At 42.6% G+C, this 24,751-nt stretch overlaps 1 protein-coding gene across 1 annotated transcript in view; it reads left to right on the forward strand.

The window, feature by feature from the left end:
- Nucleotides 1–14,067, forward strand: part of LOC120051429 (5-hydroxytryptamine receptor 7-like) — a 35,275-nt gene extending 21,208 nt beyond the window's left edge. Inside the window, exon 2 of the mRNA XM_038998297.1 lies at nt 13,329–14,067. Coding sequence (XP_038854225.1) covers nt 13,329–14,067 — 739 coding nt within the window. The remainder of the gene's footprint in view (nt 1–13,328) is intronic.
- The last annotated feature ends 10,684 nt before the right edge of the window (nt 14,068–24,751 follow it).

Raw genomic sequence — 24,751 nt, forward strand, 5'->3', positions numbered from 1 at the left:
ACATTTTACACAGAGCAGGATCATGGGTATCCCATTGATGGAACAGATTATATACAGTAGATAGTGTTCTGGGTATTTGTATATACAATCGAGTCTGAAATGATTGACACCCTTAATAAAGATGAGCAAAAATTACTAAATAAAACAAATAATTCAAATACTGAGCTATATTCTATGCAATGTGGGGGGATGGGGCTAATTCTATTATTTTATTTGAATACAATTGCTCAAAGAAAGTGATTTTGTAAAATAAAAAAATTCTCAAAAGGAATGGGTCAAAATGATTGACACCCCTTTTTTCAATACCTTTCAATACCTCATCTTGCGAGGATAACGGTACTGAGGCTTTTTCTAAAATGTTTTATGAGTTGGGGAACACATTGGGAGGGATCTTAGACCATAAGACACAGTAAATAATTAAAATACTGAGCTATGTTGTATGCAATTTTGGGGGGGGGGGGGGGGAATTCTATTATTTTATTCTAATACAATTGCTCAAAGAAAGTGATTTTGTAAAAAAAATCATACGTATTTTTCTCAAAAGGTATGGGTCAAAATGATTGACACCCCTTTTTTCAATACCTTTCAATATCTCATCTTGCGAGGATAACGGCACTGAGCCTTTTTCTAAAATGTTTTATGAGTTGGGGAACATATTGGGAGGAATCTTAGACCATTCCTCCATACAGAATCCCCCTCCATACAGGGGGGGTTCTACTAGGCTATATGGAATTGTTTTAAGAATGTCATACCATGGATCATTTAGCTATTTGATTTGAACCCCTGGAACTATTAAAAAAATTATTATTTTTTAAAATATATATATATGTTTTTGCCCTACGCTACAGATGATTTTGTGAGAAGATACATTTTCGGGATGCCTCATGTGCAGTTAACCCACTGCTTCCCGGGTGCCGAAGACGTGGATGTCAATTATGGCAGCCCCCCGCACCTCTCTGATTCAGAGGGGTTGGGTTAAATGCGGAAGACACATTTCAGTTGAACGCATTCAGTTGTACAACTGACTAGGTATCCCCCTTTCCCCTTTCTCAAGCTCTGCAGGTTGGAGGGGAGCGTTGCTGTACAGCTATTTTCAGGTCTCTCCAGAGATGTTATATCGGGTTCAAGTCCGGGCTCTTGCTGGGCCAGTTAAGGACATTCAGAGACTTGTCCCGAAGCCACTCCTGCGTTGTCTGGCTTTGTGCTTAGGGTCATTGTCCTGTTGGAAGGTGAAACTTCACCCCCAGTCTGAAGTCCCGAGCGCTCTGGAGCAGGTTTTCATTAAGGATCTATCTGTACTTTGCTCCGTTCATCTTTGCCTCAATCCCGACTAGTCTCCCAGTCCCTGCTGCTAAAAAACATCCCCACAGCATGATGCTGCCACCACCATGCTTCACCGTAGGGATGGTGCCAGGTTCCCTCCAGATGTGGGGCTTGGCATTCAGAGTTCAATCTTGGTATCATCAGACCAGAGAATCTTGTTTTTCATGGTCTGAGAGTTTAGGTGCCTTTTGGCAAACTCCAAGCGGGCTGTCATGTGCCTTTTACTGAAGAGTGGCTTCTGTCTGGCCACTCTACCATAAAGGCCTGATTGGTGGTGTGCTGCAGAGATTGTTGTCCTTCTGGAAGGTTCTCCCATCTCCACAGAGGAACTCTAGAGCTCTGTCAGATTGACCATCGGGTTCATGGTCACCTCCCTGACCAAGGCCCTTCTCCCCCCGATTGCTCAGTTTGGCCAGATTCCAAACTTATTCCATTTAAGAATGATGGAGGCCACTGTGTTCTTGAGGACCTTCAATGCTGGTGAAATGTTTTGGTACCCTTCCCCAGATCTGTGCCTCGACACAATCCTGTCTCGGAGCTCTACGGACAATTGCTTCGACCTCATGGCTTGGTTTTTGCTCTGACATGCAATTTCAACAGTGGGACCTTATATAGACAGGTGTGTGCCTTTCCAAATTATGTCCAATCAATTGAATTTACCACAGGTGGACTCCAATGAAGTTGTAGAAACATCTCAAGGATGATCAATGGAAACAGGATGCACCTGAGCTCAATTTCGAGTCTCATAGCAATGGGTCTGAATACTTATGTAAATAAGGTATTTCTGTTTTTAAAATTTGCAAAAATGTCTAAAAACCTGTTTTTGCTTTGTCATTATTGGGTATTGTGTGTAGATTGCTTAGGATTTTTTATTTATTTAATCAATTTTAGAATATGGCTGTAATGTGACAAAATGTGGAAAAAGTCAAGGGGTCTGAATACTGTCCGCATGCACTGTTTCAGTACATCCCTGTGGACATGTAGATTTGTCATGTTGGTTAACAGTCTTCCACACAAATTTTGATTGGCAGTGAATATTCGGTGTGTGTGTGTGTGCGGACATGTATCTACCTTACACATTACACTTCCACATATTCGGTGAGAGTATTCACTCTCAATTCCAAAACTCATCATTTAGAATTATGATGTTGCTGCAATATGACCACGTTTCCCTGCTTCCCTCATCACGGACACAGGGAGAGAACATAAAGTACCATTATGATGTTGTACATTTCCTGTGAATCACAGATGCAACCAGTTTTTCTTTTAGCTTTTAAAATGAGTAAAGGCAAGGGCAGCAAAGGTAATCTTCTCTCAATTAACAAATAGGCTACTTATTTCATGCTGGAATAGACTGTCAGTACTTTGACACCCACTTAGTAGTTTACAATAAGCCATAGCAGAGTGGAAACATTTCTAGAAATAAAAACCCTTTCACTTAATGTAGAATAACCTAGCTACGTTTTTTAGGAATCCTCAAACGATCCATCAATGCTACTTTATATTTACATATGTAGTATGAAAGCAGATCTGTTATATGTTATCCGTAGATGCCTGCCACAATCTATGTTAACTGTGTGAGAGTACACTTTGTGTTTGCTTACCTGAAAAGGTACACTTCAGGAGTTTATCTACGAGGATAATATAAAGCATAGAGATAACAATTCCTGGCAATATTAAAACTTGTCCCAACTTGTAAAGATAATGAAAAAGATATGAGCATAAGCTACACCAAATGTGTTTGAAGAGATAAACAATATTGTTTTTCACTGTAAAATGTCCCTGGTTGTCACGCCCTGACCGTAGAGAGCTTTTTATGTCTCTATTTTTTGGGTGATTTGGGTGGGCATTCTATGTTCCTTTTTCTATGATTTGAATTTCTGTGCGTTTGGCCGGGTGTGGTTCTCTATCGTTGTCTCTGATTGAGAACCATACTTAGGTTGCCTTTTCCCACCTGTATTTGTGTAACGTCCTGACCAGAGTTCTTATGTGTTTTGCTTGTTTAGTGTTGGTCAGGACGTGAGCTGGGTGGGAATTCTATGTTGTGTGTCTAGTTTGTCTGTTTCTGTGTCCAGCCTAATATGGTTCTCAATCAGAGGCAGCTGTCAATCGTTGTCCCTGATTGAGAATCATATATAGGAGGCTTGTTTTGTGTTGGGATTTTGTGGGTGATTGTTTCCTGTCTCTGTGTTTTGTCTGCACCAGATAGGGCTGTCTCGGTTTTCACATTTGTTATTTTGTTATTTGTATTAGTGTTACCGTTTATTCGTCTAAATAAACATGTTGAACACTAGCCGCGCTGCATTTTGGTCCTCTCCTTCATCCCAGGGAGAAAACCGTGACAATTTGTGGGTAGTTGTCTATGTGTTGTTGCCTGTCAGCACTCATTTTTGTATAGCGTCACGGTTCGTTTGTTATTTTGTTAGTTTGTTTAGTGTTCGTTCTTTAAATGAAGAAGTATGTACGCATCCCTCGCTGCGCCTTGGTCTCCTCTCTTTGACGGCCGTGACACTGGTAATGGGTAATATTGAGATATAGTTGAGAGTTCTGTTGTAGTTTCCTACTATATTATTCTGTATAGAACAGTGGACACATAAACAAAACAGAAACATAGATTATCCCCCGAATCTGTCATTTCTGATGCATGTCAGTATCTGGTTTCAAGTTAGATTACATTACATTTAGCTTCCTCATCTTTATTGGGGTGATGTATTCATTGCTAATGTAGGAAATACGGTAAGACAGTTGCCTTTACTTCTTGATAAAATGAATGAAATGAATATCCATGTTGAGATGTGTATATATATATATTTAATCTTTATTTTTTGCACTAATCGTTCAGTAATATTTGGTGTTTGCATCAACAAAGGTAAAACTACACACAGTAGACGCAAGTGGATTATTCTGAGTAAAACAAAGACTTACCAACCTCTGCCAGTAAAAGTTTGTTTCCTTGTAGGAACATGAATGTCACCACGAAAAACACTGAAACATTGTTGGTCTACGTTGATAAAACCTTATGTCTTAGTCACTTATCACACTCTGTTTGCTGAATTTAGGGCAGTAGATATATTGATATATATATATACTCCAGGGAAGGCTTTCACATACTGTAATATAACCAAAGTATCTTATCTTTCCAATTATAGCCTAGCTATCTAGCTCGAGACGTTTCCCATAAATGTCAAAAGTACAGAGAGAGAGACATGTACAGAGTCTGAGCAGATATTTAGAATGCTGTGTGAAGGACACAGGAGGGGGAAAAGCACAACTTTACACTGTAAGATGACTTTTCTGCTGTTCTATAAAACATGTTATCACATGTGCTGATGGCACGATCAGGCTGTTTTGAAAAACTGATGCCTCCGTCTTACAGTTCTTTGAAGGAAATCTTAATTCTCCCTCTTTCTCTCTGTGTGTCTCACCCTCTCTGTCTCTCTCTGTGTCTCTCACTCTCTCTCTGTCTCTCTCTCTCTCTCACTGTATTTTTACGATGTTTTACCTGCAAAGTGCTGTCAGGGTTTTAGTAAAAGTGTTTATGGTCCCCCTTAGAGGTTGCAATGCAGATCCCATTCCATTAAGAGGTTCCATTTGACACAGCTACAGTTGAATTCGGAAGTTTACATACACCTTAGCCAAATACATTTAAACTAAGCTTTTCACAATTCCTGACATTTAATCCTAGTAAAAATTCCCTATTTTAGGTCAGTTAGGATCACCACTTTATTTTAAGAATGTGAAATGTCAGAATAATAGTAGAGAATTATTTATTTCAGCTTTTATTTCTTTCATCACAGTCCCAGTGGGTCAGAAGTTTACATGCACTCAAATAGTATTTGGTAGCATTGCATTTAAATTGTTTAACTGGGTCAAAAGTTTTGAGTAGCCTTCTACAAGCTTCCCACAATAAGTTGGGTGAATTTTGGACCATTCCTCCTGACAGAGCTGGTGTAACTGAGTCAGGTTTTTAGGCCTCCTTGCTCGCACACACTTTTTCAGTTCTGCCCACACATTTTCTATAGGATTGAGGTCAGGGCTTTGTGATGGCCACTCCAATACCTTGACTTTGTTGTCCTTAAGCCATTTTGCCACAACTTTGAAAGTGTGCTTGGGGTCATTGTCCATTTGGAAGACCCATTTGTGACCAAGCTTTAACTTCCTGACTGATGTCTTGAGATGTTGCTTCAATATATCCACATAACTATCCGTCTCATGATGCCATCTATTTTGTGAAGTGCACCAGTCCCTCCTGCAGCAAAGCACCCACACACCATGATGCTGCCACCCCCATGCTTCACGGTTGGGATGGTGTTCTTCGGCTTGCAAGCCTCCCCCTTTTTCCCCCAAACATTACAATGGTCACTATGGCCAAACTGTTCTATTTTTGTTTCATCAGACCAGAGGACATTTCTCCAAAAACTATGATCTTTGTCCCCATGTGCAGTTGCAAACCGTAGTCTGGCTTTTTTATGGCAGTTTTGGAGCAGTGGCTTCTTCCTTGCTGAGCAGGCTTTCAGGTTATGTTGATATAGGACTCGTTTTACTGTGGATATAGATACTTTTGTGCCTGTTTCCTCCAGCATCTTCACAAGGTCCTTTGCTGTTGTTCTGGGATTGATTTGCACTTTTCGCACCAAAGTACTTTCATCTCTAGGAGACAGAACGCGTCTCCTTCCTATGACGGCTGCGTGGTCCCATGGTGTTTATACTAGTGTACTATTGTTTGTACAGATGAACGTGGTACCTTCAGGCGTTTGGAAATTGCTCCCAAGGATGAACCAGATTTGTGGAGGTCTACAATTTTTGGCTGATTTCTTTTGATTTTCCCATGATGTCAAGCAAAGAGGCACTGAGTTTGAAGGTAGGCCTTGAAATACATCCAAAGGTACACCTCCAATGGACTCAAATGATGCCAATTCGCCTATCAGAAGCTTCTAAAGCCATGACATCATTTTCTGGAATTTTCCGAGCTGTTTAAAGGCACAGTCAACTTAGTGTATGTAAACTTCTGACCCACTGGAATTGTGATACAGTGAATTATAAGTGAAATAATCTGTCTGTAAACAATTGTTGGAAAAATTACTTGTGTCATGCACAAAGTAGATGTCCTAACCGACTTGCCAAAACTATAGTTTGTTAACAAGAAGTTTGTAGAGTGGTTGAAAAACGAGTTTTAATGACTCCAACCTAAGAGTATGTAAACTTCCGACTTCAACTGTATATACAGTATATACACATTCTTAAAATAACGTGGTGATCCTAACTGCCCTAAAACAGGGAATTTTTACTAGGATTAAATGCCAGGAATTGTGAAACTGAGTTTAAATGTATTTGGCTAAGGTGCATGTAAACTTCCGACTTCAACTGTAGCGCATTGCGTAATTAACAGTACGATGTAGATTACACAGAATAAAGGGTAAAGTAAGCATGGACCACCATGATTGGATTGAAGCGATGGACTAGTTAAAGCATACATATTCAGCTTCCATCGATAGATGTGTCGTTGTATGATACTGAGAAAAGAGTTGACACATTCATGAATATTTGAGTAACCGTTTTAGGACCCTCACTAAAGGAGTTCGGTTCTATAATTGTTTTTTAGGTATAATTACCCGCAATATCCAGAGGAAACGATAGAGCTTATTATCTAATCACAAACTCATACACACACACTATCATTAAAGTTGACATACACACCTGCTCTCATATGTAAAGTGACAGACCAGCTGTGCACTGTATTAGTGTGCCCATTAGCCATTTATCGTTTTGACAGTAATAGCCGGCTATTAATTTTATCTGTGGGAAACTCTATAAACTCCAGTGGTGCAGGTGGTTTCTGAGGCCTGTAATGATCCACTGGGCCATAAAACATCAACGTTTTATTGACCAATACACAGTACCAGCCACTGAACAGGCTGGTTGGTGTGACGAAGGAAGCAAGAGAGACATAACAGAAGAGAGAAAATCTAACATTTCCAAATATTATGTGCTCAAGAGGTTTCAGGGGCAAGGGTTACTGCTCAAACATCCTCCACTTGTAAAGTGGAAAGAGTCGAGGAGGCACAGGTCAGACAAATATTAGGTCTACAGATGATATTATCCTTAAGGCGGGATTCTCCCATGTTTCAGCACCTGCAAGGTAAAAGTACAAAAATGTCAACACACATGGTCATAAAATAAGTTAAGAGTGAGTTGCACCACAGCTCTTCACTGGTTACCATTATGAGCTCCAATGTTAAACAGGCTGTCATCAATGCAGTGCTTTCCCTAGAATAAATGTGGACCTGGTCACTGTTTAGAAATCAGGGTTGTTAAGGGTGGGGCTAGACAGAGCACAGTACAGATGTTCATATACATTTTCCATTACGGAGTTTTTCAAGGAATCCAATAGTGTCACAGGGTAGGGAACAATGGTATGGAAGCCGAAGCACATGTGTAGTATTTATTTATTTAAAAATACTTCATCTGTGCTTGATTGAACATTGCCTATTGGAACCAATGGAATCGTCACAGAAGGGTCCCAACACCACCCATCTGGCTCTTGATCATTCTCTCAATCTGCAGTCTCAATCAAATTCTCAAAGTATTTGAAAAAATAAATAGATTGAACCGTCCAGGGGTGACTCAGCCAGTGTGTAAGAGACGAGGCCAGTTTATATGGGCACTTACTGCTCCTAACTGACCTCTCCGCTCACTAATTTTAACCTTGACCTGGCCAGCGATGGGCTAGACAGCCAGGGTCAGTCAAGTGTCCATACACATACTAAGAGGGGCAGGCGTTAATGGGAGAAAGCCCAATTAAAAAGGCCTTTCTCTTTTTTGCTAACCTAAGATAGGAGTTATTACGTCCCTGATGTCATTATACAGGCACAATTGTGAGAGATGTTAGAAGTCAACCTCTTTCTCTTGAGATCTGCAACAAGGTAGTGTTGTCAATGAAATGTAGGAGGACTTGTAAAGCAATGGCAGCATACTTTAATACAGAGCTATTCAGTATGAAGATGTGCTGAAGTTGCTGTTTTTCTGTGCATTCAAGTTTGTCCATGGCACTGACATTTTCTTTATATTTAGCAAACGAACCATGAAGCAAGCAGCAAATGTACTGAACGTTGAAGGAAAAACAGCAACATGACAGTTACCGCGTTCTGAGAAAAATGGACTTCTTTTCAGATTAGCATCAGCCCTGGCTGCACATGTGCGTTTCATTCAAATCCACTGCTCTCTCATCTGTACAAATATAGGACGTGGTTGTTGCAGATGCACATGACATCTGATATTTTTACTAAAGCAGAACGCCATTTGAAAAACTCAATCCAATTATTTTGTTGACACTGAAATCCTCCCTTTAAGATAAACCCAATTTATTAGAAAGTTACAGAATTCTACTCTTATTCTTAGAAAGACACTTTCCAGCCGACTATATTCCTTTTTTAGTGCGCTGCTTTTTAAAGAGGGAAGCCATTCCAAATGAGCCACTCCAGCCCAGTTAAATATTTCACCATGTTTCCTATCTCAGACATAAAAGGCTTGAGTGGTGCTCCTGGCTCCTGGAGGTGAGTGACAGCCACTACAACCATGATGTGCATCCAGGCCCTTCCATTCTGCATGTGTGTAGAAAATAGTTCCACTTTACTGTGCTTCACTAGCCTAGCAGAAGTAATGGAACTCTCCATTAGCTCAGCCACTCTGTTTGTCTAGGGCATTGTAATCCCCTAGGGCTCAGGAACACAACAACTGTGGATAGGCCCTAATCCATCTGCAAAAAAAAGCAACAAAAAAAGAAGAGCTCAACTTCATTTGATAAGAGCTGTCCCTCTTCTGTCTCTATCTTCCTCAGTGATAAGTGGTGACATTCGATCAGGGGGTGCATCCCGAATCGCACCCTATTACCTATAAAGTGCACTATTTTTAATCAGGGCCCATAGGGCTATGTTCAAAAGTAGTGCACTGTGAAGGGAATAGGTTGCAACCAGTATGATTCACCTGTTTCCACTTTGTGTATTCTGGGGAGGTGATAATAACTAATAGACATCTGTGTTGACACATTCATGATCACCTTGATGTTGGACTGGACTGTTTCCCTCATGTGTTTTTTTGTGGTGACACTGGAAATGCATGTTGGGATAGCAAATCTCGATTTACAAAAAACATTCAGGTCATGTAAAAGCAGGTAGCCAAGATTGCTGGATTGAATCCCTGATCTGAGAAGATAAAAATCTGTAGTTCTGCCCCGGAGCAAGGCAGTTAACCCACTGTTCCCCGGGTGCTGAAGACATGGATGTCGATTATGGCAGACCCCCGCACCTCTCTGATGCAGAGGGGTTGGGTTAAATGTGGAAGACACATTTCAGTTGAAGGCATTCAGTTGTACAACTGACTAGGTATCTTTCCTTTCCCTAAAACAGAAAGCTTGAGATTGTGTTACACGTGGGATATGAACCCGGATCACCCACGGGAACAACTTACATCTTAGACTGTTAGATCGAGAGGATATTGCCTCTTGGGCTGAAGGCAGACACAGGTGTTGAAGTTCACAGGCGGGGCTACCTCATCACGTGACCATGACTGACTCATGTCTGCTACATATGTTTCATGAGTCACTATATCAAGGAGTTTGACTGACAAAAGTATAAAATACTTGCATTCCAGCATATGTAAATCAGTCTAATTCTATAGTGGCAAAGATGGCGATATTAGTGTCCAAATTACGAGTGGTTTCTAAAACGTCCATTATCATGGAAAGGCCAAGCAGTATGAGGTACTGATACAGAATCACTCATGTGTTCTACTTTTCCCACAGATTTTCGTCTTGTTTAATAAAACATTTATGGCGCAGAGAGAGGCATTACCGTGGCAGCCATCATGTTTTTTTTGTGAATTTCCCCAGAGGATAACGTAGTACAGTTTAAGTCGGAAATTTACATACACCTTAGCCAAATAAATTTAAACTCAGTTTTTCACAATTCCTGACATTTAATCCTAGTAACAATTCCCTCACTTAGGTCAGTTAGGATCACCACTTTATTTTAAGAATGTGAAATGTCAGAATAATAGTAGAGAGAATTATTTATTTCAGCTTTTATTTCTTTCATCACATTCCCAGTAGGTCAGATGTTTACATACACTCAAATAGTATTTGGCAGCATTGCCTTTAAATTGTTTAACTTGGGTCAAACGTTTTGGGTAGCCTCCCACAAGCTTCCCACAATAAGTTGGGGGAATTTTGGCCCATTCCTCCTGACAGAGCTGGTGTAACTGAGTCAGGTTTGTAGGCCTCCTTGCTCGCACACACTTTTTCAGTTCTGCCCACAAATTTTCTATGGGATTGAGGTCTGGGCTTTGTGATGGCCACTCCAATACCTTGACTTTGTTGTCCTTAAGCCATTTTGCCACAACGTTGGAAGTATGCTTGGGGTCATTGTCCATTTGGAAGACCCATTTGCGACCAAGCTTTAACTTCCTGACTGATGTCTTGAGATGTTGCTTCAATATATTCACAGAATTTTCCCTTCCTCATGAAGCCATCTATTTTGTGAAGTGCACTAGTCCCTCCTGCAGCAAAGCACCCTCACAGCATTATGCTGCCACCCCCGTGCTTCACGATTGGAATGGTGTTCTGCGGCTTGCAAGCCTCCCCCTTTTTCCTCCAAACATAACGATGGTCATTATGGCCAAACAGTTCTATTTTTGTTTCATCAGACCAGAGGACATTTCTCGAAAAAGTACGATCTTTGTCCCCATGTGCAGTTGCAAACCATAGTCTGGCTTTTTTATGTTGGTTTTGGAGCAGTGGCTTCTTCCTTCCTGAGCGGGCTTTCAGGTTATGTCGATATAGAACTCATTTTACTGTGTATATAGATACTTTTGTGCCTGTTTCCTCCAGCATCTTCACAAGGCCCTTTGCTGTTGTTCTGGGATTGATTTGCACTTTTCGCACCGAAGTACATTTATCTCTAGGAAACAGAACTCGTCTCCTTCCTGAGCGGTATGAAAGCTGCATGGTCCCATGGTGTTTATACTTGCATACTATTGTTTGTACAGATGAACGTGGTACCTTCAGGTGTTTGGAAATTGCTCCCAAGGATGAACCAGACTTGTGGAGGTTTACAACTTTTTTTTCTGAGGTCTTGGCTGATTTCTTTTGATTTTCCCATGATGTCAAGCAAAGAGGCACTGCGTTTGAAGGTAGGCCTTGAAATACATCCACAGGTACACCTCCAATTGATTCAAATTATGTCAATTAGCCTATCAGACGCCTCTAAAGCTATCATTTTCTGGAATTTCCCAAGCTGTTTGAAGGCACAGTCAACTTAGTGTATGTAAACTTCTGACCCACTGGAATTGTGATACAGTGAATTATAAGTGAAATAATCTGTCTATAAACAATTGGGACTGGGACTGACTGAGAGAGAGAGTTTAAGACCAATGCTTTTTTTTGCATTAGTCAGAGTTGAGGTGGGGGAGTGAGTGGAGTGGTGGTGGCATGACTGTGGCGTTGTGTAACCAAGTTATGACACACACAACCATATTGGGTGTTGCTGTCTCTTTCCTTCTTTTTTGGAAGACTTCTAAGAAACATGGAGTCCATTCTCAGTCAATGTCAATCACTACTGTCTATTAAGAGTAGATAACCGGTCTGTAACCTAACGCTCAGATATTTCACCCCTCCGGTTTGTGCGAAGGATAATTGTTCACGAAACATCACATTTTAGAAGTTATGGTCACAAAAAAGGATTTTCCGAAGCCAGTGGTGGAAAAAGTACCCAATTGTCATACTTGAGTAAAAGTAAAGATACCTTAATAGAAAAAGACTCAAGTAAAAGTGAAAGTCACCCAGTAAAATCCTACTTGAGTAAAAGAAAAAAAAGTATTTGGTTTTAAATATACTTAAGTATCAAAAGTAAATGTAATTGCTAAAATATATCTAAGTATCAAAAGTGAAAGTATAAATCATTTCAAATTCCTTATATTAAGCAAACCAGACGGTGCGATCGTCTTGTTTTTAACACTTACAGATAGCCAGGGGCACACTCCAACACTTAGACATCATTTACAAACAAAGCATGTGTGTTTAATGAGTCTGCCAGATCAGATGCAGTAGGGATGACCAGGGATTGTATCTGTAAGTGCATGAATTAGACACTTTTCCTGTCCTGCTAAGCATTCAAAACGTAACGAGTACTTTTTGGTGTCAGGGAAAATGTATGGAGTAAAAAGTACATTATTTCTTCAGGAATGTAGTGAAGTAAAAGTAAAAGTCATCAAAGACATAAATAGGAAAGTAAAGTACAGATACCCTAAAAAACTACTTAAGTAGTACTTTAAAGTATTTTTACTTAAGTACTTTACACCACTGGCCGAAGCCTTTTACAACCGTGATCCGCTGGGATTTGTTTTAAGCCATTCCCCGATAATGCACAGCCTGTTGTGCGTTAACTTATTGCTGTGATATAGTACAGTACACTATACTATACATTTGAATTCCCTAAAGTCAGTACAGTGTTGTCAGTACATTGTACCCCAGGAGCTGCTCTTATGACCGGAACAGTAGTTCTGTAGATTCCTTTAAGCCTCTTTACAGAAGGGTAGGAGTCAATGGCTCTTAAAAAGATGATGGGGCTTACACTTGACCATCACATTAAAGAGAGTGTTTTTTTCTTTGAAATTAATAATAAACTCTTTGATGTACTGTACAAGGCTAAGACTACGAGCAGCCTTGATGTATTTAGGGCAGGAGGCTGCTCTTTTGTTACTCAAGGTAATGAGCAAGCAGTGTTGTAGTGTTTTCTCAGAGGGGACAAAACTATGTAAAACAAGCAGAGGATAGAGGAGACTCAAACAATTGCAAAAACAGGTAGGAGATTCATTGTACTAATTTCAGAGTATAGTACTCCTTATCCTGCTGCCCCAGTGTCTTTATGTTTTGCATTGTATGTAGCCTGCTTGCATTTCTAAATGGGATAATAAAGTTTATCTGGCTAAATTATTTGTTTCTTCTCTCTCAGGTATCTGGGGATCACCCGCCCCCTCACATACCCAGCCAGGCAGAACGGCCAGCTGATGGCCAAGATGATCCTGGGGGTGTGGCTGGTGTCCGCCTCCATCACCCTGCCACCCTTCTGCGGCTGGGCCAAGAACGTCCACGCGGGCGGCGTGTGCCTCATCAGCCAGGACTTTGGTTACACCATCTACTCCACGGCTGTGGCCTTCTACATCCCTATGCTCGTCATGCTCTTCATGTACTACAAGATTTTCAGGGCCGCCCGCAAGAGCGGCCTCAAGCACCGCTTCACCGACTTCACCCGGCGCGAGCGGCTGGAGACGGTGGCAAGCGAGGCACTGAGGATGCAGGGCCTGAAGCCGCAGGGCGTGGCCGAGGAGTGTGCGGTGCTGTCCCGTCTGCTGACCCGCGAGCGCCGCAACATCTCCATCTTCAAGAGGGAGCAGAAGGCTGCCACCACACTGGGGGTGATCGTGGGCGTGTTCTCCATCTGCTGGCTGCCCTTCTTCATCCTGTCCACGGCCAGGCCCTTCATCTGCGGAGTGGAGTGCAGCTGTGTGCCCATCTGGCTGGAGAGGTTCCTCCTCTGGCTGGGCTACGCCAACTCCCTCATGAACCCCTTCATCTACGCCTTCTTTAACCGGGACCTGCGCTCCACCTACAAGGATCTGCTGCGATGCCGCTACCGCAACATCAACCGACGCCTGTCCGCCGTAGGTGTGCACGAGGCCCTTAAGGTGTAGGAGGAAGAGGACAATGACAAGGAGGAGGGGAGTTTGGGGTCCCAGAAGCATCCAAGGAATTTCTAATCCTGTCCTCATTGTAAAGACTACTGGCTGCTACTCTTTGTGATTGTATAATAGAGGCTCAGAGGGATGACCTGTGACCTGTAGCTGTAGATAAAGACACAGACAGACTGTTAATACCTCTCTAACCCGCTGTAGAGGCACAGAGACAAGGCCATCACTTAGGTCTGTGTCTGTCTGACTCACTCAGTCATTCTATTTTGGGACACAAAACCATAGACCGTATTTGACGGCCTATTCAAGTTGACACTGGCTTTGTGCATATGCTACAATTCAGTCCTGACTTCATATTCATGTCAGGAAGATAATGCATTGACTTGGGAAATCACATGCGGACCCTGGCGATAATTCTAGGTCATTAAAAGCATGGGCTGCAAATGGATTTCTGCACAATGATATTTGCTAAATTAATGCTTGCGCAAGGGGTGCCATTGGCTATTGACTTAAACCAGTGAAGGTCACTGAATTTGTATCTATGTAACTGTTTCCAGTTCAACTTGTCCGTGGTCTAGTAGGTGATGGTGAACAATTGAAAGTGGTCTGTATAGGTACATGTGAATCTTTTATTTTTTGGAGGCAGGCAAGTGTTAAATGTTCACCAACAAAAACACTGCAAAACAGAAAGCATCCATTGTCAGTTTATTTTCAGACATGCCATTGAACACATCTATCTCTGCAAAGTCAACCCAATGGACAGCCACACAGACCCAGGGGAAACACACACAGTACATGGCCAAGATGATATATTCCTTTGGAAAATAAATCGTAATGTGAATGAAGGCTAACAAACAAAAGTTAATCTTGTCATGTTACCACAAAGCACTTGAGGGTGGTAGGGATAACAAGCCTGTGATTGGACGTGATTTAATGGGGAAGATGTTAGAGAGGTGGTACAACAAGTAGACCTAATGGTTAGAGTTGGAGAATGTTCTGGAACTAGCTACATACATCTCTGAGAAATGCTCATTTACAAAATCCACAGGAACCCTCATCACTTCATTTTGCATTCATTATTCAGTCTGCTTGAAGCTCACATCTGTCTAACATGCTATGCATTATCCATGGAAGAGCAGAATGTTGTGCATAGTCAGTTTGACATAGCTCAGCAGCACAGTGGGTCATACTTAACTTCACCCTAGCACACTTAGGCACATACGTGTAAAACATGTAGAAGGTGCCCACTGGGCACACACTGGTTGAATCAACATTGTTTCCACGTCATTCTAATTAAATGATGTTGAACCAACGTGGAGTAGACGTTGAATTGACGTCTGTGCCCAGCGGGTGATGACAGATCTTAAACATTTTCTCCAAGTTGAGTTTTCACAACATACACAAAGAGTTGGTTGGCTACACGAAACAGACAGATTTTCCCTACTGATTTGTTATCAATTTGTTTAACTGTGACCCATTAAGGAAAGGCACTCATTGTGCTGATGAGGTTCTCCCAACAAGGAATGAGTCCACCCTTCAAAGTCTTCATCGCTAATGCCTGGAGCAGCAGGTGTTGCTACTTCTGCTCTCCTTCATAGCAGGATATGGTCAAAACTTTTATGAACTCTGCGTCAACTTGGTTTATTCACAACAACTCTGTTCTGTTGTAATCTGTGTAAAAATTGTATAATTGAAGCAGTGTGTGCTTTTCTCTACCTCGATTTTCGGAAAATACTTGTTAATTATTATTGCAAACAGATATATTCCTGGCTTGCACTATATTTTGTCATATGATTCCTTGTTATTTAAGTGTCTAGTGTCGACGACATTCATTGACATACCCTTCTACAACTGCTTTGCCAACGTTATTCTCCAAAATGTACCTGGAGAAATTAGAGTATATTTCTTTCATCACTTTGTAAATAAAGCAGCACTTGGTTTAAAATCAAAAACGGGTTTCTGCCAGAATGCTCATATATTCCCCAGTCACTCAGACATGTATGTGGTCATAAACTATTTAATACCCATAGATTTAAAAGCTCTGCCAGCTGTTTCACACTAAAAACAAGCCTTATCTTACACTTTAAAACAAGAAGCCTTCACAAACCACGTTTCCATCCAGTTTTTATGCGAGTTGTATTAAAACAAGTCACAACAACTTTGATGGAAACAGGAACTTTTGGTGTAATTAGCCTAATGGCCTAATTATTTTGTTTGACATGGTGGGGTCTTTTTGTGTCTGTAAAATAAATTAGGGTTAGGGTTATGTGCAAATATATATATAATAACCATCATATCGAAGTCAATTTGGAGTCAGGCGATGAGATGGTATGTGGTCGTCCTACTACGACTGCAGTTTATTAGGCTACAGATTAAATAAGTTATGGTGAACTTCTCAGGGTGTTGAAAGTGCACGGTGATGAGCTTGTTGCTGCTTTCCAATAAATATAGAGGGTCTTATTCTGGTGACATGATGAGCGATGCTTAACTGCTATTTGTTAAGCAGAGCAGCACAGGGGAACCCAAGAGCAGACTCAGACGAGGAAACAGAGATGAATGAACCAAGGTATCTTTTGTAACACAGGGAGATATGGAGTGCCGATCCGGGGAAGCTTGGATGAGTTGTAGGAAACCAGATGTGGAGGCTGAGGTTGGAGTGTGCTGGCTTGGAACAGGGTAAACAGGTCCGGAGGGGAATCAAAGGGAGTGGTGGTGTGGTGAGTTCAGAATAGGGTAGCAGGGTGGTGAGATGTGGAACAGGAGACAGGAGACAGAATCAGTGCGGCAAAACTGCAGTGAGAGGATAAACAGCGTCAAGCAGGGAAACAGGTACAGCAGGGTAACAGGATCTTGAATAATAATAATGGCTAGAAGCATAAACTGACTGAGCAGAGATTACAATCTGGCAGAGTGGAAGTGGCAGAACTGAGTATTTGTAGAGGTCTTGATAATGGAATGAGTTGCAGCTGGTAGGGATCTGCTCTGACTCCAGCACACCTGTCTCCAAACACACAATCACACACAAACAGAAAGGGAGGGGGAAAGAGAGAGAGTGTACTGGGGGAATGGCTGCAGGTCAAGCAGACACCGGATGACCACGAGGGGGTGTGGCAGGAGCAGATGTGACACTGTTTGGCAAATAAAAATATTCTCGCTCTTATTCATAATAATATCATCATGTAGACTAGACAACCAGCCTGCACAGCCTACCCGCACTGTGTCTGCGAGCTGGCACATTTGCACATTTGCTTTTAACACAATAGTTTAACTGACAAACTAGTTGAAAGTGCAATGGAAACCAATTGAACTTTATATTTTTATTCGGTACATGAAAACTTAGGCTCAAAAGTACATTTTGTGTGCACTACGTCATCATGCACAGATTTTTATCCACAACAAGTCCATTTGGTGGAAACATACCACTGGTAGGAAAATATGCATATTTTCTTAATGCGGATTCTAGAATATTCGCATGAAAATCTGTCGCCTATTGGATGGAAACCTAGCTACTGTCACATAAAACATCTCCTCATCAAAGAGTGAAACCTAAATAGTGCAAAATACAGTGCCTTCGGAAAGTATTCAGACCCCTTGACTTTTTCCACATTTTGTTACGTTACAGCCTTATTCTAAAATTGACTAAATAACAACAATTCCTCAGCAATGTACACACAGTACCCCATAATGACAAAGCGAAAACAGATTTTTAGATCTGTTTGCACTCTAAAAAAAATGGATTTACATAAATATTCAGACCCTTTGCTATGAGACTCGAATTTGAGCTCAGGTGCATCCTGTTTCCATTGATCATCCTTGAGATGTTTCTACAACTTGATTGGAGTCCACCTGTGGTAAATTCCATTGATTGGACAGGATTTGGAAAGACACACACCTGTCTATAGTTGACAGTGCATGTCAGAGCAAAAACCAAGCCATGAGGTCGAAGGAATTTTCCAAAGAGGATTGTGTCAAGGCACAGATCTGGTGAAGGGGACCAAAAAATGTCTGCAGCGTTGAAGGTCCCAAAGAACACAGTGGCCTCCATCATTCTTAGAAGGAAGAAGTTTGGAACCACCAATGCTCTTCGTAAAGCTTGCCACCCGACCAAACTGAGCAATCGGCGGAGAAGGGCCTAGGTCAGGGAGGTGACCACTCCTCAGTAAAAGGCACACCACAGTAAAAGGCACATGACTGCCCACCTGGAGTTTGCGAAAAGGCATCTAAAGACTCTCAGACCATGAGAAACAATATTCTCTGGTTTGATGAAACCACGATTGAACTCTTTGGCCTGAATACCAAGTGTCAATTCTGGAGAAAACCTTGCACCATCCCTACGGTGAAGCATGGTGGTGACAGCATCATGCTGTGGGGATGTTTTTCAGCAGCAGGGACTGGGAGACTAGTCAGGATCGAGGCAAAGATGAACGGAGCAAAGTACAGAGAGATCCTTGATGAAAACCTGCTCCAGAGAGCTCAGGACCTCCGACTGGGGCAAAAGTTCACCTACCAGCAGGACAACGGCACTAAGCACACAGCCAAGATAATGCAGGAGTGGCTTCGGGACTGGACTTGAACCCGACCAAACATCTCTTGAGAGACCTGAAAATAGCTGTGCAGCAACGCTCCCCATCCAACCTGACAGAGCTTGAGAGGATCTGCAGAGGAGAATGGGAGAAACACCCCAAATACAGGTGTGCCAAGCTTGTAGCGTCATACCCAAGAAGACTCGATGCTGTAATCGCTGCCGAAGGTGCTTCAACAAAGTACTGAGTAAAGGGTCTGAATACTTATGTAAATGTGATATTTCCGAGTTTTATTTTTAATAAATGTGCAAACATTTATAAACCTGTCTTTGCTTTGTCATTATGGGGTATTGTGTGTAGATTGATGAGGGAAAAAAACAATATAATAAATTTAGGAATAAGGCTGTAACGTTACAAAATGTGGAAAAATCAAGGGGTCTGAATACTTTCCGAATACACTGTATATATCAACAAAGCTGAGATTGATAGACCTTTCATAGACCTTAAGGCATGGTATAGACCTTGTTCTGAAATATTCATAGATTTTCAGATGAACTCAAAAAAATCATAAAAAAGGTTCCCTGAAACTTGAGCGACTCTGGAGTGAATGAACTCAATGACAGTGACCCAAAAACTCCCCTTAATTCCCATCCTGCTCCCAGCAAAATATTTTATTCAAAACTAGTGTGGCAGCTGTCATATAGAGTCTTTTAGGTAGTAGGTACTGGAACAAATTTGTGGAACAAATGGAACAAGGACATTGCTTCACACAGTAGCTATAAAGTACATGACTGAGAGGAGAGAAAATAGCATACACAACAAACTAAAGAAAAAGAGAGAGAGAGAGAAAATAGGCTTTTCTCCTGTAGCATGCTGACATTCTGGCAGTCAGACACACAAGACCGACCGCTAGCCCCATCCTGTCTAAGCGACAGCGTCTGATCTCCTTACAGCCATGGCAACAGGGGTTACACTCTGAGGTATGAGCAGAGCAAACCTTAAGAGGAAGCCACCCGCCCTGCATATCAGCACACAGTTTTGCTAGCGAGCTTCCTGTCCCTGTCGCTGTCCCTGAGCTGGCTTCAATGTCTGTCACCAAAGATGGGGTCAAATGTTCACATGTGATGTCTGTTCATCAAAGACAAACAGAGAGAAGCAGATGACCCCTTCACATATGCTGCCCAAAGGCTCCCACTGCCAACTACAGAATGACGGCCTGTGAGGGGGTGAAGGGTGAACACACACACACACACACGGATATTTTTAATCCCACCTGGTAATTAAGGCGAATGCTTTGATTAAACAAAGGAAAAATATCTAAAGTTGTAAAACAATTGATTAGCGACGAGGTTGAAAGAGCACTACAAGAAGATATGCAGCATGTCCTAAAGCAGTAGTAGCTGTTTTTGATGTGTGCAAGGAAAAGTTATGCAAATGTATGTTGGTATTACCAGTACCAATAAAAAGCATGAGCTGGCGCACACCCAGAGAAGATTATTTAGTGTAGAGGTGATGACTAACGGCGAATAAACTGTAAGCTATAAAAATAAAGGGAGTCACACACTCTATATATATAAACTCCCAGTAATTTATTGGGTAAAACACCAACGTTTCAGCATCACTGTGCCTTCTTCAGGGTTATTACGAGTACCGCCACACACTTGAGAAGTACTTGAATTCACTTAATGTCTATGTCACCTCTTCTGTTAGGGTGAATAAAGGTACTGTGGGCATCTTGCTGTACTAATGCAGTGGTAGGTGAGCCATAACGCTGGGAGGCCAAAACATGCATAGACAGGCAGACTGATACACACTCATTGTCACATACGTAGAAATGGGGTGTAAATGCACCCTTGTTCCCCTTGCACCCCTCTCTCTCCTACCAACCTCGTCCAAGCCTCAGCTATAAATAAGACTACCAGTAAACACATCAATTACTGAGTAATCCAATTGATTTGGTGTGACCTGAAATATCAAGTTCCTCCCACAAACATGCATATCCTCTGGGCCGACGGTTGCACGAGATACAGGTATTAACAGTGCCACTTCTACAAGCATGAGATTTGAAACACACAAGAGATATCGTGTCGACATGACTGACAGTCAGTAATTGTTGTTTACTTTCTGTCAGTGAACACAGCAGGAGGACTATATCCTTTCATTCATGTAGCAAAGGGAAAACATGATTGTAAACATAAACATGGCATCAAAGCAATAACTACTGTAGCTTACATGATGCAGCCCTTCCCTTCCCCCTTTGAGTTAAAGTGGATCTTACCCACCATACAGACCTATACCAAAATCACAGTATATTTGAGTCACCGTCTTCCATTTTAACACAGTATATTCATTAGGGTCAATGCCAAGAGTACACTCCTACGAACTGTATATATATATATATATATATCCAGTACTGTGACATCAACCAGAGTCTTGTGTGGGAAGGTGCTGCATATTAAATCATTTTTTTTGCATATTCTCACAATGTACAAAAATCATTCCTATCATGCTGTTGAAAGCCTCATTGTTTAGCATCAGACCTTTAGGGAATGATGAGAGAATTGTTTTTTTGTCAGGGCTCAGCAAAAGAAAAACAGGGATGAATGAGTACATTTGCTTGAATGTAATAAAAGAAACAAAAAAAATCACCATTCTTCATTTAAGATAACCAAAAAGTACTATTAGTATCATCAGCGGGGAACAATGAATTGAATGAGACGGTCCGTTAGCCTGTATACTACTATTGTTCATCCTCTGCTTCCATCTCATATTCATTCCAGGTGAGTGTCCTGCTGTTCTGTTATCTGTTCTAGTCTAGCAGGCATTCCGCCTCACCTCCACTCTATCTCCACAGGCCAGCGGGGGAGACAGCCGCTTTGTGGAGGTCAGATAAGATCCCAAAGAGTTTTTCCTTTATAAGATCAGACACATCATTACAGTACATACAATAATTATAATTTCAGTTTTTTCTCCTGCTTTTCTCTTTTATGTCTGGTATCGTGCTGCGAGTTTCTTTGTTAGTCTAATGATTATGAAAAGTCTAATTGTCCACCTGCACAAGATATTGTTGAGTCAAAAGCTTTACCCTCACACACAAGTCAGGTAATGAAGCACATTTCAGTGCACATTCAGATGTAACAAACCATGTAGCTGTTTTCTCCCTCTGAAAATATAACAAAACATTACAATTATAATTTGTCATATTTCTAATCCAGATTTCTCACCAATTTTGATCATACATACAGTATCTACTGTACATTCACAACTCACTGAAACCATATTTAAACAATCTGGTCACTAATGGGGATGGGACAGAATTGGGAAGAGAACCGAGTGGTTCTGACTAGAGGGAGGACAGCTACGACTGACTAGAGGGAGTACAGCTACGAGTTACTTTTTAATAGCAGGTTAGGATAATTAACGTGGCAGGTTAGGAGACTTAGGTGAAGGTTAGAAAAATGGTTAGGGTTTGCTAACATGCTCTCCTAACCTGCTACGAAAAGTAACTTCCTGTCTTAGCTGTAGTTCCTCTAGTCACAAACGATCACAGCGTATCCACTTTATGTAAACCCGCCCACTTGACCAAGTTCCTGATTGAACTTGACTGTTTTTCTACTTCCAGCCCACTGACAAACAAGCAAACCCATTGTTAAAACCCTTTAGTCTTGTACTCGTATACAGGTTGAAAATGCCAGATTTGGGCACTTACAAGCACCTAAATTGGAACCCAGTGGCTGTACAGTAACATGCTACAAATTACGTCAGAGCTCAACCTCTGTGGTTTACAGCGCTGTATGGGTGTATGGGGTAAGGGTTTGACAACACCAGTTGTCCTGTAACTCCTGTAACTCAAACCCTTGTCATTTTTTAGTTTTATGTTGCACCTAACCAATATTTTCCAGGAATATTCTTATCATGTTACTGACTGTATCCGGAGTATTTTCATATTTCGTTATCAACAAATGCAGCGAAATAAAAATATATAAAATAAATCAGTGTAAATCAACAGTGTAATGTTTGGATTCAGTCTTGTATCAGGTGAACGGTTGCGTCCTCAACTTTGGTCTAATAATATTCCCATAATCTCCAAACTGTTCCCTCTGAATTGCTACCATGATTATACATATTGTCACGAATACTACCGAAGGTGACTCCCCTTCCCGTTCGGGTGGCGCTCGGCGGTCGTCGTCGCCGGTCTACTAGCTGCCACCGATCCCTTTTTCCTTTTCATTTATGTCTGTCTAATTGTTTTCACCTGTTTCTTGTTGGGGTTTTGGGAGGTGTACTATTTAGGTTAGTTTCGCCCGCTAGTGTTTGTGCGGGCTTATTGTGTGTTCATGTTACGTCAGGAGTGGATTATTTTGATTGTGGGTTTTTCGCTGTCCAGTTTATTTTAAACAGTTGGTCTGTGGGTTGTGTTTGCGCCTGTGTTTTGGCGTCACCCCTTTTGTACCTGTTCCTGTTTTCACTGTGGACATTAAAGCGTTTTGTTCCCGTAAACTTCTGCTCTCTCTGCGCCTAACTCTACACCCATCATTCCCCTGTCGTTACAGAAGCCCGCACCCTACTGATGGAGTCAGCAGGAGCAGCGACCACCCCTCTCCCCACGATGGAGGAGAGAGTCCTGCATCATACGTCCATCCTACATCGCATTGGTTCGGCAATGGATCAGATGATGGAGAGGATGGACCGTTGGGAGAGGAGTGGTCTCCCTACTACCCCACCTACCCTCCCACCAGCAACTTTACCATCTCCTCCAGCGGGAGCCGGTGCCAGCGTCCTGCGAATCACGCCTCCGAGGGAGTACGATGGAGCAGCGGCCGGGTGCCAGGGATTTCTACTCCAACTTGATCTCTACCTGGCCACCATTCGGCCTGCTCCCTCGGACGAGGAGAGCGTGAGTGTCCTCGTTTCCTGCCTGTCGGGTAGGGCCCTGGAGTGGGCCAACGCCGTATGGAATGGACCCGACTCAGCGAGGGGTCACTACCTGGAGTTCACCCGCCGTTTCCGGGCTGTGTTTGATCATCCCCCGGATGGCCGAGCGGCAGTTGAGAGGTTGTTCCATCTCCGGCAGGGGACGAGGAGCGCGCAGGATTTTGCGCTGGATTTCCGTACTTTGGCTGCTGGAGCAGGGTGGAACGACAGGGCCCTGATAGACCACTACAGGTGTAGCCTAAGGGAGGACGTCCGCAGAGAGCTGGCTTGTCGGGACGCTACGCTCAGCTTGGATGAGCTGATCGACATGTCAATCCGGCTAGACCATCTGCTGGCTGCTCGCGGACGTTCTGAGAGGGTCCTGTCAGTTCCACCTCCTGCCCTCCCCGCTCCCATTCCTATGGAGCTAGGAGGGGCTGCGTCTAGGGAGACCGGAGGAGGAGGCTCCTCCTGTACCCATTGTGGCTGGAGAGGGCACACTTCCGGTCGGTGCTGGAGGAGTCCATCTGGGAGTCGAGAGGGCAGGCAGAACACTCCTCGGTCACCTCAGGTGAGTCAGCACCAGACTCTCCCAGAGCTTCCTGTTGGTCACATGTTTTTGTTAATCTATTTTCTAAGGTTTTTCCCATCTCTCCAGCATAAGGCGCTAGTCGATTCAGGCGCAGCGGGGAATTTTATTGATCGCGGACTCGCCCAGAGGTTGAGGATTCCGCTCGTCAAGGTAGACCCCCCTTTCCCCGTGCACTCCTTAGATAGTCGACCATTAGGGTCAGGGCGGGTCAGGGAGGCTACGATACCTCTGGATATGATGACGCAGGGAAATCATAAGGAGCGGATTAGTCTGTTCCTTATTGATTCACCTGCGTTTCCGGTGGTGTTAGGGATTCCCTGGCTGGCTATTTACAATCCTACGATTTCGTGGAGACAGGGAGCTCTCCAGGGGTGGTCTGATGAGTGTTCAGGCAGGTGTTTAGGAGTTTCCATCGGTGCGACAATGGTGGAGAGTCCAGACCAGGTTTCCACCGTGCGCATTCCTGCTGAGTATGCCGATTTGGCTATCGCCTTCAGTAAGAGGAAGGCGACCCTATTACCTCCCCATCGACAGGGGGATTGCGTGATAAACCTCCAGGTAAACGCTGCACTCCCCAGGAGTCACGTGTATCCGTTGTCCCAGGAGGAGACGTTGGCTATGGAGACATACATCACGGAGGCTCTGGGACAGGGGTACA

This window comes from Salvelinus namaycush, chromosome 1 (genome assembly GCF_016432855.1).
Source record: "Salvelinus namaycush isolate Seneca chromosome 1, SaNama_1.0, whole genome shotgun sequence".
Taxonomy (NCBI): Eukaryota; Metazoa; Chordata; class Actinopteri; order Salmoniformes; family Salmonidae; genus Salvelinus; species Salvelinus namaycush.